We start from the raw sequence: 16,131 nt of genomic DNA, 5'->3' as shown, positions 1-16,131 counted from the left end.
TTAAAAGTTTCAATGTTAACATTGTCTCAATTCATTCTCTAATTTTATTAGTTAGTATTAATTTTCATTGGTAACTAGTGTGTAGGTTTTGCCAAATCATTCTATAGAATCCCTGACCAATTTAGAATTCTGATTCTAGTTCAATACATTCTCCATATTTAGCACATCAAGGGATTCTTTGTCATAGCAGATTGTTGTACCTGAACCTTTTTGTGGTCTAGTGTGATTAAACTAGAAAGGTAAAATATAATTGAATTGTATATTGTATAGTTGACATTATTGTTTAAGAAATACCATGATTTCAGAGAGCTGGAGTGATAATGCAGTGGTTAAGAGCATTGACTGCTCTTGCAGAGGACCTAGGTTGAGTCCATTTCACTCAAATGGCTCTAACAACCATCTATAAATCCAGTTCCAGATGATTTGCCACCTACTTTGGCCTTTATGGACATTCCACAACATGGGTGAATTTACATACATGCAGGAAAAATACTCATACACTTTTAAAAAAAGAAATGCCACAACTTCAGACACTGGGTAAATAGCCATATATTCAAATTAATTCTGTAATGAGTGGCATATTAAGATTGAAAGATCCATCATGTTACTGTCTTCTGCACTACTTCTTGAAAAAATCATATAATATGTATTCCTATGTGTGCACATCCATGCACCCTCACTCTCACACTGCCTGTGTGTTTGTATGTGTGTATGTACGTATGTATGTATGTATGTACGTATGTATGTATGTAAACACAAACATACAGACATAGCCTATCACCTTTAGATCTAAACTGCTGTAGATTTTTTTCAAAAGAACATAAATTATCCTTATTTGATAATTATTTTCAACTTCCTTCTCTGAGTTTTCAACATGGAGAACATCACAGAAGTGACTGATTTTGTACTGAAAGGCTTCACAGACAACCCTGATCTGAAGATCTTATTCTTCTTCCTGTTTCTAGTGATTTATCTTTTCACTATCTTGGGAAATTTAGGACTGATTGTATTGGTCACTGGGGATTCCAGGCTGCACAACCCCATGTACTATTTTCTTAGTGTGCTGTCTTCAGTAGATGCTTTTTATTCCTCTGTTATCACTCCCCAAATGTTAGTAGATTTTATGTCAAAGGAAAAAGCCATTTCATTCCTGGCATGTGCAGCACAGATGTTTCTTGCTGTTACTTTTGGAACCACCGAATGCTTTCTGTTGGCAGCAATGGCTTATGACCGCTATGTAGCCATTCACAGCCCACTTCTGTATGCAGTGAGTATGTCGCCCAGAGTCTACGTGCCACTCATCATCGCTTCCTATGCTGGAGGAGTTCTCCATGCGATTATCCACACAGTGGCCACTTTCAGTCTGTCCTTCTGTGGATCCAATGAAATCAGTCATATATTCTGTGACATTCCTCCTCTCTTGGCAATTTCTTGTTCTGACACCCACATAAACCAGCTTCTCCTCTTCTTTTGTGCTGGGTCTATTGAGATAGTCACCATCCTGACAGTCATAATTTCCTATGGTTTCATTTTATGTGCTATTCTGAGGATACGCTCTGCTGAAGGCAAACAGAAAGTCTTCTCCACCTGTGGCTCTCACCTAACTGGTGTGTCCATTTTTCATGGCACAGTTCTTTTCACGTATGTGAGGCCAAGTTCAACATATGCCTTGGAACATAACATGATAGTGTCGATATTTTATAGCATTGTGATTCCCTTGTTGAATCCTCTCATCTACAGTTTGAGGAACAATGATGTGAAACAAGCAATGAAAAAAGTGTTTGGAAAAGCACTGATTCATGAATAAAATCTTTCACACATTATATGAAGCTATTTCTGCTTTTATTATTTTATTTGTTTTTATTTTATGTATATGCATGTATTGCCTGCATGTAGGTAATTGCACCTGTGTCATGCAATGCCCGTGGAAGACAGAAGAGGATGTCAGATCCCCTGGAACTGTAATTACAGACAGTTGTTAGCTGCCATGTGGGTGCTGGGATTCAAACCCAGGCCTTCTGCAAGGACAGTCAGTGTTCTCAACCACTGAGTCATCTCTCCAGCCCCACATTATATGGAACTCTTTCAAAGTGATATTCTATAAATAAATATGAAGAGTTATTGTGAAACTATTCCATTCCATTTATTCATATATTTCAGCTCTTTGTGTACATTAATTTAAAGACATGGTTAACTTCTGCTGCCTTGTTTTAAATGTAAGTCTGCATTATATATATTTTATTAATTTATGCTTATTTTGTGTTTACATGTGCTTTGCCTGAATATATGTAAATGAACCACTCATGTGCAATTCATGCGAAGGTCAGAAATGGGCATCAGATCCCCTGGAATTGGAGTTACAGATGGTTGTTAGCTGCCGTGTGGGTGCTGGGAAGCAAAAATAGGATCTCTGAAAGAAGCCAGTCTTTCTAGCTCTGTACTACCTTTTTAATGTTTATAATGATATATATTTATACATGTAATTACATAAGAAATGTGGCTACCTGGGATATACAAAAATATACAGATTTACACAGACATATATTTACATAATATCTGCCATATTTTTAATATTTGATTTGTATTTAAATGATATTTTACATTCTTTGATATTTACAACTTTAAAGAATTTTATAGTTCTATCGCAATGGCTAAATAAAAATCACATAATAAAACTGAAAAAGTTTAAGCAGTTTGTCTCTTGGGAATCTCAAACCTATTTCTTTGCAGTCACTGATAACTTATTGTAATTCAGAAGACTTTGCTCTTCCCTTGTATTTATGACGCAGTCTACACTTTGGTTTATTTAGCTTGTATAAAAAGGTTTTGTTTCTGTTATTATATCATCTATTTGGCAGCAATGTAATCCATTTTTTAAATACTCATATCCTGAGCATTTAAAGGTTATCTTTAAGGATTGTGGGTATGATAGCACAAGCCTTTATTCCAAGCACTCATGGGGCAAAAGCAGAGAGATCTTTGTGAGATCAAGGCCTATCTGGGGTACAGAGTGAGTTCCAGGCCAGCTACAGTACACTGAGTGAGACTCTGTTTTAAACACACACACACACACACACACACACACACACACACATACATACACACACACACACACACAAACACACACATTCAATGAGAGAATATAGAACTGATAGGCCACGTCTGGCTCCTTCTGAAATCAGTATTATAGGAACTCGTACTGGTCTGGCTCCTATTCAGCCTTTGTCCCAAATTTCTTTAATCCCTACACTATTTGCAATTTTATAGCTATCTTCCTTCCACATTGTCCAATTCCATGAACAAACTTACAAGAATTCGTTCTGCTGTGCTCACCCACATCCCCATTTCTACCATACCTCATTGTCAATGCAAAGATATATTGGCCTAAAATACAAGTTTGGTGGTATTAGTCTCTTTTTGTTCATCTACATTTCATTTGTTAATTTTAAGTTAATAGTTTTCAATTTACTTTGTCCTTCAAAATTTCCCATTATTTATGATAGAAGTCAATATTATCAATGCAAAGGATTAAACAAAGGGAGTTTTTCTAAAATAAGTTTGATAAACTTAATGGTAATACAAATGATTTCTTCCCTTAGAGGATCATTTATGTCATGGAATTTCATCCTTCAAATATCAACAATAAATAATTGTCATTTATGTTTGTATATCTCTGCACAATGCAGATTTGTGCTAACACTGTATATTTGTAAGGCAAAAAATAATAGCTGTTTAAGTTCAATTCAAAATTATTTTGTTTAGAATTTTGCACTGCTTCATTGTTCTCTGTTAAAGTAATTCATAACAAAGCCATAGAAAGCACAAATTCAGAATAATCTTAACAAATCTTATTTGTTATCTGCTATTTTTATAGTAACCCAAATTTTAAGTGTAGAAACATATCATTCTTATTTATCTATAAATTGACAGATTTAAATGTTGGCTTGTATGTGTGCCTGGTAATGGAAAGAACTGAATGAGAGAAGGATTCATGGAAAGATGGTAGTGCATCTAAACCTACAAAATATCTGTGAATTATTTTATGATAAAAACACTAATTATTTAAAATATGTAAATAGATGATACTCTCAACTCATAGATTATAAAATGAGTATTTCAAACTAAAAATAATTTTATTACTGATATTTTTATTATTAGCTTGTAAAGTTTTATTTAATATATGTAATTAAAATTAATTAATTACTTTTTTACAGAAAAATTCATTTTTAATACAATCGACACTAAGATGCACATGCGTTTCTAATCTCTATATATCTGATTATTACTAGTCACAGTCGGCTACTTTCTGAGTTCCTTGGCATCTGAGCATGGATATACGTATATTTATGTTAGAATTATCTTTGTTATATATAAATTAACACCAATCAAATGTACCTCAAACTACAAAGCTTTGCCATTAATGTGTATTTTAAAATAAGTGTTTAAAGTCTAGAGATATAATTATCAAAGTAGAATTTCTAGATGCATTTATGTCCTTTTGTCAGCCACTTGCTTAAGGGCCCTTCAAGGTATGGGATCTTTATTTAAACTTACATGTCCTCATCATATTAATTCTTGGGTCTTTACAGTTATTGAGATGGGCATGTAGGTGACTATTTTGAAGAATAAAATATTCAACTAGGTATAAAAACTCTGGAGAGACACTTAAAAATCGCAAATTTTCAAGTCATCGTTGTATGTCTTCTGTATGTGTATTCTAACTTGGGAAGAAATAGACTAAACAATTTGGAAAATGTTAATATGAAGGCAATTTTTAGTATTATGATAAGCCAGCCTAATGAGTGTGATATGATAACCTAACATCAATTACTTGAAGGATTCCATCTCTAGCCAAATAATTCCACCACCAGGTGGCTTCTTAATTCAACATTTCTGAGGTTAACCAGTAAATTTCCAGGCCCCAAGACATACATTTTATTTATTAAGGTTTAACTCTGTAATAGTCTCAATATGTTCTAAAAAGAAGTTTCTTTTATGGGTGATAAATAATATACTTGTCTGTATATATAAGGGTTCACACAGCATATAGTAAGAAATTATATTTGTCTATGGGAATGACAGGACAGTTTTCTTTAGGATCTATGACCACTCTAACCATCTATATTTGGATATATTTATGACACATCTCAGTTCTTCCCACTGACTGGGCTTTAAGTTCAAATAGACAGCTGTAGATTACCCCAAGATAGAAGTGCCAGTACTGCACTGGTGTAGTTTGTTGTGCCTGCAAATGCTGTGGCTATCATGTGTTAAAACTCTGGTGAGTGATGTTTCTCCCTTTGCAGCTTTCATACTATCCTCTAGAATGCTGAGAGCTAGTCTTCAGGGAGGAGGCTTCCTCAACAGTTCCAGCTCCTTTGCTCAATGACCTGTGTCTGAAGTATGTCTTATATTCAGCAATAGGTCTTACCTTCAAGTTCTAGGAGGCAATCAAGGGTTGTGGCAATAGCCTGTGCTATTTGGAGAGTCTCATGGACTACCCTGACCAACAACTCAAAGAGAGATTTCTCCTCTCTGGCACTGTGTTTCTTATTATATACCCTTCAGGTATATACATGTAATCATGGTCAGATACTGTATGTACATTTTTTCAGAAGGTTTTCAAACTAACATATTTCCATCTGGTTTTTCACATCACCTAAGCTTTATTTATCTCTCTTTTCTTTCTCTAACTTTCCTCCCTGCTCAGTTTACTCAGGCAAAGTTCACATGCCTCAATAGTGATTAATTTAAATTGAAAGCAAACAGTTAATTGGCTATTAGCAAATCCACAACGTAGGAAAACCACCACCTGTGTGCAGTTATGTTTCTGTTACAACATATTCATTATGTGATTCCTCTCATTTCCTTTAACCCCTTCTGATTTGATGTCCATCTCTACACTTTGTTATATTATGAATATTTCATACAGGATTTTTAATAAGGGTGGACTTTTTCCCTTGTTACTTTGAATTAATATGTTTTCAAGATTTAAAGTCGATGTGTGTGACCCAGAAGATGTTCCTTTGACATTGTGATGACAAGCCATGGACCTGCCTCCTTTCCATGCTCTGCAAAGAAGCCACTCCCCCTCCCTCTTCCCACCAATCAGTTGACTATTGCTACTTGCAGGGGAGGGCCTAAGGGTATAAAAGCTGGGAAAACCACTAGGCTGCCCCCTTGCCATTTTGTATGTCTGGGTGTGGACTTTTGACATCAGGTGTGAATGGGGGGCACCCACTTGTCTGTAAGTAAACCCGCACCCCAAGCTCAGTTAGCAAGTCCAATAAACATGTTAAAAAATTCTTCACATTGGGGTTTGGAGAATTTTTTCCTCAGGCTGTCACAAGAACCTTGGTTGGAGGGAATTGAATGCCAAATGCACCTCCCAGCAGTGAATTTGACTTACAATTGGCATAGCCCAGCGATATGAAGAAGCTGAGAATGAGATTTGGAGGAGCGTTGATGATGTCCCTGATATGTGGAAAGAGACCAAAAACCAAAGTAAAGTGGGGTAAAGGGAGAGTGTGGGCTGAGGAAATGTTAACCTGGTAGGCCATTCCCATAGGCTTGGTGGGGGTGGCTGCAGTGGCATGGTTAATGCAATGGACAATGAGATATGTAACTAGGATGAGGCTTTCTAAACAGTTGAGGGTGATGGGAGAGATCCCAGGGTGGGAACCATTTTGTAGATGGTATGGGGTGGCATGCCTGCTTGACCAGTGGGGATCACCACATGAGTATGGAAAGGCCCTGAAAACAGCAGAAGGTCTGGAACAGATTCTCCAATCTCTGGGAGTAGCACTCAAGGGATAGAAATGCGAAAAAGCAGTGGCACAGGTTGCCTGGCCACTGCTATTGATAATAAGAAATCTGTCCCAGGCGGAGGCCTTAGCCAGACTAAAGGTGTTAGAGAGCAATTAGAAAGGGAGAAGGATATGAGGCTGGCCTCTTCGGTACTGGCCTCTGACCTTGCCAGTAATTAGATAAGAGAGAAAGGGAGATGGAGGTGTTGGCATGACATTTTTTACATCTAGGAGGTCAAAAGGAAAAAAAAAGGCCAGATCAGAATGATAAAAAAAGGCCCATCCTGGGATCCTAAAACCTGGATCCCCTGGGAAGAGTCAGGCAGTGAGGAAGAAGGAAGTGACCTAGAGATAGTGGGAGATACCCCTTGGGTCCAACCTCTAATTCAAAGAAAGGGAAAATCCATGGTCCAATATGCAGATGGAGGTCTTATCAATAGCCCAGTGCAGGAGACCATGGTAATCAGAGAATACTCAGCACTAGAACTATTAGAACTGGGAAAGACGTTTACACAAGATATGAAGGAGCCTGTTGGCTTGTGAGGCTATGGGATATGGGGGCAGATGGGATCATTTAAGTTTTACAGAAGCAGAGAAGTTAAGCAACATAACCACTCATCCCTCTTTGAGATAAAGACTTCACAATTTAAGGCAACATAAGGGAAACCAGTCCATGATGGATTGGCTCATATGAGCCATTCAGGATATGTGGGTATCTCCAGCTGAGATTCCCATGAATATTAGTGATTGGAAAACCATGGAAGAAGGACAGGCTCTGTTGAGGGAACTGGGCATGAGAGAAGCTGTATTTGATGCCCAGTTCACAGGCCCAGACAGGACTGGTTTACAGGAGACTTAAGAAAGAAACTGACACAGCAAGGCCCATGAGACTGGTATGGAGCTTTGGTAGTAGTGCTAAACCCGATGGTTGGTGTGACCTGTATGAGGCTGGCAAGGCTCTGGCAGATATAAATGATTTAGACCAACATGTAAACAGGGTTTGAAAGGTGTTGAAGTGAGTAGACACAAGGGAAAAGAGCTGGAATTCAGCACTCAGCAAAGGATTCCCCTGTGTCTCCTGAGCACGGATGTGGGTGGATCTGTGCAGAGCAGGAGTTGCTAGGGACAAAACAGACTGGCAGCCAAATGCTGTGCTGGTGAGTCTGTGGAGGGCTTTAAGACCTGACTAGAAATTAATCACAGAAATAAGAGAAATAAGGGAACAGGAGGTGCGGGTAACCCCAACCATGCCCCCTGCTCCAGAGGAAGGCAGCATCATTGAAAGGGACGCCCCTCAACCACTGCCTGGAAGGGGTGGCCAAGGTTGCCCATTGGTGAGGGCCATACTGGGTGACTGGAGGCCACATGTCGTACTGAGGATTTATGTCCCCCCCATACAAAACACATTGGACCTAGTGGATACTGGAGCAGAGTGTACACTATTTCACGGCAATCCCAAAAAACATCAGGGCCAGTGGATAGCACTGGGTAGGTATGGGGATAAAACCATACAAGTAAAAAAGACTAGACTCATTCTGGGAGTGGGCAATTATCCCCTCACCCACAGGTACAAGGTGTGCATCTCTCCCCTTCAAGAGAACATTTTAAGGGTGGATGCCCTGCTGGGTGAAACCCTACATACTACTGTGGGAGAGTTTCAGCTGAGGGTGCGAACAGTAAAGGCGATTACTTGGGAGTGGGCAAGATGGGAGCCAGTCAAATTGCCCACTGCACTGTGAATATCCAAAAGTACTGGCTGCCTAGGTGTCGAAATGAAATTACTGAAACCATTCAGGAGCCTGAGTGAGTAGAAGTTATCCACCCAGCCCAGAGCCCTTTCAGTAGTCCCGTTTGGCCTATCATGAAGCCAGATGGCTCCTGGAGAATGACTGTAGATTACCAGGAGTTAAATAAGGTGGTACCTCCCATTCATACATCAATGCCCAACTTTGCACTGCTGGTGATCAGCTGGTGTGGGAAATGGAGTCCTTCCATGCTGCAAAGGACCTTGCTAATGCATTCTTTAGTATTCCCCTAGCGGCTGAATCCCAAGATCAATTTGTATTCACATGGAATGGATGACAATGGACTTTCAGAGTACTTCCCCAAGGTTACATCCACAGCCCTATGGTTTGTCATGGGATGGTGGCCTGGGACCTGGCCCTGTTAACCCTGCCCTCCTTCTGTAAAGAGGTTCCCCTACATAGATGACATAATGCTAAGTTCTGAGTGCCTTACAGATTTGGAAGCTCATTTGGGAAACATGCAGGTGCACCCGAAGGAGCAAGGATGGGAAATCAACCCTCAGAAGGTACAAGGGCCCGGTACAGCATAAAATTCTTAGTTTTATAATCAGGCAGAACTCACATGATACCCAGTGTAGCAGTTGAGAAAATCTTACAACAACCTGTACCAATAGATGCTAAGCAGTTACAGGTATTTTGGGGACTTCTCGGGTATTGGTGAATTTTAATACCCCACCTTGGTCAGGTTACCTGCCCCCTGCATAATCTAATAAAAAGAGGTGTTACTTGGGATTGGGATGTAAAGACCCAAGAGGCTTTTGAGCATGCCAAGATACTGGTTGGGCAAGCTAAGCAGCTGTGTGCCCCAATACCTCCTTGTCCCTTCCTCTTTGAAATAACCAGGAGCAATGAAGGCTATGGCTGGGGCTTCTGGCAACAACAACCTGAACAGATGGTCCCAATTGGGTTCTGGGCCCAATCATTGGAAGGGGCTGAGTCCAGGTACCCAGTGCTAGAACAGCAACTGCTGGCTGTGTACAAAGCATTGCAACGGGTGGAATCAATTACAGGTTCCACCCCCATTACTGTAAAAACTGCATATCCCATAAAAGTATGGGTGGAAGGCCTGTTAGCCAAGCCCCTGTCAGGGATGCCCCCAAACCAAATGCTGAAAAGATGGCATGCATATGTACAACAGCGAGGGGTGGTATCAGCAAGCCTGATCACCAATGCCATGCAAGCATTACAAGGACCAGTGTCATTTCAAGGCACAGAGCCTCTCCCTCCACTTCCTATAGTTCACCCTCCAGCAATACCTGACCGAATGCTAGAAGGGGCTCCTCCAATTCTGGCTGATGCCTGGTATACTGATGGCACTAGCAGGGGTGCCAGACAAGAATGGGTAGCAATGGCAATACAGATGAACACTGACACTGTATGGTTAGAGAGAGGAGAAGGAGAAAGCAGTCAATGGGCTGAATTGAGAGCTGTATGGGTAGTAATAATGAGGGAGACTTGGCCAGTTACAATTTGTACTGACAGTTGAGCTGTGTTCAAGGGTTTAAACTTATGGATGGCTCAGTGGGAGAAAGAAAACTGGCAGGTGATGGGACAGCCCCTATGGGGACAACAAATGTGGAATGAAATATATAATTAAATTCAGGAGGAGCTAGTGCCCCTGGTAGTTTACCATATGGCTGCCCACCGCCTGGTGAGTCCCCCTGGGAATCAGGAAGTTGATACCTTCACCAAGGTGAAGGCTATCTGCCCTCAGGTTCCCCTAGAAACAGCTCATTGGATTCATATCAAGTCTGGCCACAGGGGAGCAGACACAGGATGGAGAATAGCCAAATCAGCCAGCATTCTGGGAAAATATGCTGACATCCAACAGGCTTTCCAGGCCTGCGAGGCTTGTTCTTGGTTACGGCCCCAGAGGATGGATGCCATGATGGGATACGTGCACAAGGCAGCTTCCCCTGTGAGAGGCTGGCAAGTAGATTATTTAGGGCCCCTAACAGTTAATGAGGGGGTGTAAATATGCTCCCATTTTCATGGACACTGCCACAGGCCTTACACAGGCCTTTCCTTGCAAAAGAGTAATGGGCAAAGCTACTATTAAGGGGTTTACTGAACTCAGTGTCATATATGGGTGCCAGAGATGAATTCATAGTGACAGAGGCACTCATTTCATAGGTACAGATGTGCAAGCTTAGGCTGAGGATAATCAGGTTCAATGGTATTTCCACCTTCCACACAATCCTACAGGAGCAGGGTTAATTGAAAGAAAAAACAGGTTGCCAAAGTAACAGTTGAAAGCTTTAAGCCCAGAAGGAAAGCTATGGTGGTGGAAAAAGGCCTTTCCAGAAGCCATAAGGTTGTTAAATGAAAATCCCAGTACCAGGGGTGGGTTTCCTTCCTATGAGCAGTTGGCCAAAGGGACACCCCAGGTCCCCAAATCTATAAAGGCAATTGCCAATAATGTTGGTTACACAACTGAAGTGGTCAGTAAGTCCCTATTGCTGAAGACACAGCATGATGTGAGTGTGGGAGAGGGAGAAGTCAGCTTGGAATAAGCTGGAAACTCCCTGCCATTGGAGGGTGGCTTTAATAGTGCCAGAAGGTGCTATGCAAATGGATGGGGGAGAATTGTCCCCCATTATCCTGTTCAAAGAAAGACCCCGTGTGCTGCACTATCAACATGCAAAGCAAGATGTTCCTGCTGGTGTAATAATGGCTCATCTAGTGTATGTACAACCAGCTAATTATCAGTTGGACCTAATGCCTGCTCCTAGGGATGGAACACACATCTGGTTTTGTAGACCAGGCCAACCCCCTGTGGCAGGAGAGGTTATACTCCCCAGTGGAGAAGCAATGGCAATTGTATTGTTAGATGGATGTGATGTACCTACTAAAGTACCGTCCAAGAATTTCTGTTACCCATGAACTATTGTTGCATTTACTGTTAACATGTTCTTGCTTCTTGCTGTTTGTGTTTTTATAGTAGGTGAAATGCCACTAAATTGAGCCATCAGCCCATTACAAACAGGATGCAGAAACCTGAAATGCTCAGTGCCCTATTACATGGGAGAAAGGTTGCCCCACCCCCTCTGAGGCTCAGGGATATTCAAGGAAGATTGTGAGATGCAGAAGAAGGGGTGGAGAGTGTGAACTGGAAGATGTTCCTCTGACCCTGTGATGACAAGCCATGGAACTGCATCCTTCCCATGCTCTGCAAAGAAGCCATTCCCCTTCCCTCTTCCAGCCAATTGGTTGACTATAGGCACTTGCAGGGGAGGGACTAAGGGTATTAAAGCTAGGAAAACCATGAGGCTGGCCCCTCACCATTTTGTAAGGCTGTCCAGAGCCACAGGATTTATGTCTGGGTGTGGGCTTTCAGCATCAGCTGTGAATGGGGGGGTGCCTGCTTGTCTGTAAGTAAACCTGCACCCCAAGTTCAGTTAGCAAGTCCAATAAACTCATTAAAAAATTCTTCGAACCGGGATTTGGAGAATTTTTTCCTCAGGCTGTCAAAATGACCTTTGTAGGAGGGAATTGGATGCCAAGTGCACCTACCAGCAGTGAATTTGACTTACAATGTGTTATGTGTTGACACCTAATTGTTTTTGTTAAATTCATTTGTGCTTAGATCAGAGGTTTATAGTGTCCAGTCCAGTACTGTTCAGTATAGGTGCAGTGTGTTTTCAACAATCTCTTGAGCTCTTTCATTTTGTGAAAAGAAGATGTGAAGCTTTTATTTTCATCTCCTTATTGCTCCTAAACCTTATCGATTTCTTTTTAATTTCTGATTCTATAAGTTTGAGTGTTTTCCATAATTCAACAAAGTAGGAACATGCACTACTCACCCTGCTGTGAAAAGTTTATCTCATTAATATCATGTTCTCTAGATCCACTCAGTATCTCATACTAATCTGTGTAATTTCAAGGCTAATCTTTAAAATATTTTATTTGTCATTTTTATTTTCTATGTATGAGTGTATTGCCTGCATATATGTAAGCATAAGTATGTCCTGCAATGCCTGTGGAGGTCTTAAGAGGACGTTGAATCCCCTCAAACTGCAGTTACGGACAACTTTTAGCCACCGTGTGTGTGCCAGGAATTGAACTGGGGTTCTCTTCAAAAGCAGCCAGTGCTCTTAACCACTGTGCCATCTCTCCAGTCCCATCAAGGCTAACTTTAAGCTCATTCTGCCTTTCTACCATATCGTAATAACCTATCTATCCATAAATGTGTTTAGGTCAAATGACACATCATGACATTTCAAATTACTCTGTAATGCATATCTTAGTCTTCCTGAGGTCTTTTTACCACTTCTTGGAGAGCTGACTCAAGTCATCAGTTAATATAATAAACTAATGCAATAAAAATGGTTTCTGTCATTTAGTTCACAATCTCAAGGCATTTCATTAAACATTATGCAAGAGTTTTGAGGCTAATAATAAATTGCTTGGCAACTCCTCAGGGAAAGCTGAAAAGTTAAAAAAACAAAATCCATAAATTGTCCTTTAACACCCCAGGCCAAGAAACAAACGGAAAAATCTGAAGAGAGTTTTCAGACATTTAGTACAGGTAAGAGAGAAGGACTATAAAGTGCCAGGCATCACAGATATCACAGAAAGGGTTAGAATTCACCCAGGTTTGCCAGCATTGAGCCATCTGTGATCCTGTTTGCATGACTTCTGAGCAGGAATAGAGCCATGCCCTTTTCTGATTTTTTCACATTAATTTGTGAATACTTACAAATAAATTTATAAAGTAAACACAACGGAAATATGCATTGTGTTTATGTGATAAAAATTATTTAAAGTGTGGCATAGTGGGACATGCCTAGGAACCCAAGACTGAAAAGGTTGATTTAAGAGGACACAGTTCATGGTCAGCTTGAGTGACAGATTCTTTTGCCTTTCTTTTTATTCTTTTTTTTTGTCTTTTTGAGACAGGGTCTCTCTCTAGCCCCAGCTGTCCTGGAACTCACTATGTAGACCAGGGTGGCCTTGAACTCACAGAGATACGCCTGCCTCGGCCTCCCGAGTGCTGGTTTCAAAGGCGTGCACCACCATGATGCTTTTTATTCTTTAAATATGAGCGATTGTTTTTGGTATTTGGCAGTGTGATCTTGTGTATATTTTAGCTAATGAAAATAGAAAATAGGAAGAGAAATAAATGAAGAATATCAGAAATTAAAGCAGGGTAGATTGTGTCTTGCTTTAATATGCATTTAAATACTTGATTCTGTAGTGATTCTAGACTCTGTTTTAAGAAATTCAAAATCAATTTAAAATTTAAGAATCATATATATATATTAGGATATATCCTAATTTCTTGAACAAAAAAGGCAATTTCTGCCTCATATTAAGGAGAGAACATTATGCGAAGATTAGGAAGTTTTAAGGACCCAATTTCATCATAATAGAAAAGTGATCTTCATTTCACAGTGTGGTCTAAGAAAATTTTTGTCAGAATATTGACCAAACCATAGTCTTCAGTCAAGACAGCAAACTTTAAAAAATCAATTTGTTTTGTGCTATTGAAATTCAAACCTAGAGAGATAAACATTTTAATCAGTCTTTATCTTAAGAAAAATTTTAATTAGCATGTTCATCTTTTTTTAACTTTTCATTGTAAGTAACTGACTATAATGTAAACATGAAAAATAGTATTTAAAGTATTTCATTGGATTTCTTGAAGAAAACTCTCTAATGTTGTCATCTAAATAGCTCTTTATTTTCTCAATTTAGGCAAGGTGCTTGCATTTCTCAGATAATCATGTAGCTACAGCAATGTAAATAAGGTTTTATATAATTTTAAAAACATAAAGCCACCTTTGTATTTAATTTAATGTTTGAAAATTATGTGCTTTGTTCCTGTGTTGCTTAGTCATAAAGATCTTTCGCCACAGTTTTGCTGTGGACAGGCATTTCTCTTTCTCTTTTTAATTCGGGAAGCATTGGTGTTCATCATTTTTACAGTAATAGTGACCTCCACTTAAATGCTACAACCTTTCTAACCCACCCTTAAGGCTCTGTGTTCTTAGAGACACATCCTTACATTGTAGTTTTTAATATATGCTTCCCTGTATTATGTGCTATACCAAGCAAGGCTGTTACTGATATGATTAAGATTTGGGGTTGTGTATTAGGCATATGTACCTGGTTAGCTATTAACCAATAGATGCAAGTCACAGATCACCCTCCAGTTGAGAGAAGCAAAATTTCTCTAGATACTGAAAAATTATTAGTATTTATCTTTGTATCCTCCATATTTGAAATCTAAATCCTTATGCAAGCCTTAGTTAAGCACACTCACATTAGCCTCACTTAATCCCCCATTTGATAAAATTGAAATGTATTTACTTCACTATTGTGTCTATACAGAACAGATTTTGTGATAACCACAGATGGAGAAATACAACTTGACAGTGGTGACTGAATTCATCCTAATGGGCATCACTGACCGCCCTGAGCTGCAGGCCCCATTATTTGGGCTATTCCTCTTCATCTATCTGATCTCAACTGTGACCAACTTGGGCATGATCATCCTCACCATGGTGGACCACAGGCTGCAAACCCCCATGTACTTCTTTCTCAGACACCTGGCTCTCACAGATCTTGGTTATTCTACATCCGTGGGACCCAAAATGTTAGTAAATTTTGTTGTGGATCAAAATACAATACCCTTTAAACTTTGTGCAGCACAGCTAGCTGTCTTTCTTGTGTTCATTGCTTGTGAACTGTTTCTTCTGTCTGGGATGTCTTATGATCGCTATGTGGCCATTTGTAACCCTCTGCTCTATACTTTCATCATGTCTCGAAGAGTATGTCAGGTGATGGTGGCAATTCCTTATCTCTATAGTACATTTGTGTCTCTTTTAGTCACTACAAAGATTTTCACGTTATCGTTTTGTGGGTATAATGTCATTAACCACTTCTATTGTGACAGCATCCCCTTATTATCATTGCTCTGCTCAAATACTCATGAAATAGAAGTGATCATTCTGATCTTGGCTGCTTTGAATTTGATGTCCTCTCTCCTGGTTGTCCTTGTGTCCTACCTACTCATCCTCATAGCCATTCTCAGGATGAAGTCTGCTGAGGGAAGGCGCAAGGCTTTCTCCACATGTGGGTCCCACCTCACAGTGGTCACAGTCTTCTATGGGACTTTGATATTTATGTATGTGCAGCCTAAATCCAACCACTCATTTGATACCGATAAAATATCCTCCATCTTTTATACCCTGATTATCCCCATGTTGAATCCCTTGATCTATAGCTTGAGAAATAAAGATGTAAAACATGCCCTACAAAGGACATGGAAGAAGTTGAGCATTTTTCTGCCTTATAAGCTGCATTGATGTAAGTTATATAAATCAAAATTGGATCAGAATCTGCTGTCTTTTGTTTTAGAATGTTTATCTAGTACAAAGAGATGCAGTGCATAATATGTACTGGGCATTTTCCAATGCCAAAATCCTACAGATTTCTCTGTGAACAATATTGTATATAATTCTGGATTCATTGAAGGCAAGAAATTCATTATAAAAATTAAATTCTTTTGTGTGGTA

The 16,131-nt window shown here is 39.7% G+C and overlaps 2 protein-coding genes across 2 annotated transcripts; both read left to right on the top strand.

The window, feature by feature from the left end:
- The first annotated feature begins 874 nt into the window (after positions 1 to 874).
- On the top strand, positions 875 to 1,807 carry LOC103745039 (olfactory receptor 1086-like). Its single transcript, XM_008846938.2, has one exon. It carries the CDS (start codon positions 875 to 877, stop codon positions 1,805 to 1,807), a length of 933 nt encoding a protein of 310 aa, XP_008845160.1.
- Positions 1,808 to 14,967: 13,160 nt separating this feature from the next.
- On the top strand, positions 14,968 to 15,921 carry LOC103745038 (olfactory receptor 8K3-like). Its single transcript, XM_017801619.1, has one exon. The coding sequence runs from the start codon at positions 14,968 to 14,970 to the stop codon at positions 15,919 to 15,921; it is 954 nt and encodes a 317-aa protein (XP_017657108.1).
- Positions 15,922 to 16,131: the final 210 nt, after the last annotated feature.

The sequence above is a fragment of the Nannospalax galili genome, unplaced genomic scaffold (assembly GCF_000622305.1).
Source record: "Nannospalax galili isolate Female #2095 unplaced genomic scaffold, S.galili_v1.0 scaffold583, whole genome shotgun sequence".
NCBI classification, from domain to species: Eukaryota; Metazoa; Chordata; class Mammalia; order Rodentia; family Spalacidae; genus Nannospalax; species Nannospalax galili.
The sequence above is the reverse complement of the archived record's forward strand: the minus strand, read 5'-3'. Positions and strand labels throughout refer to the sequence as shown.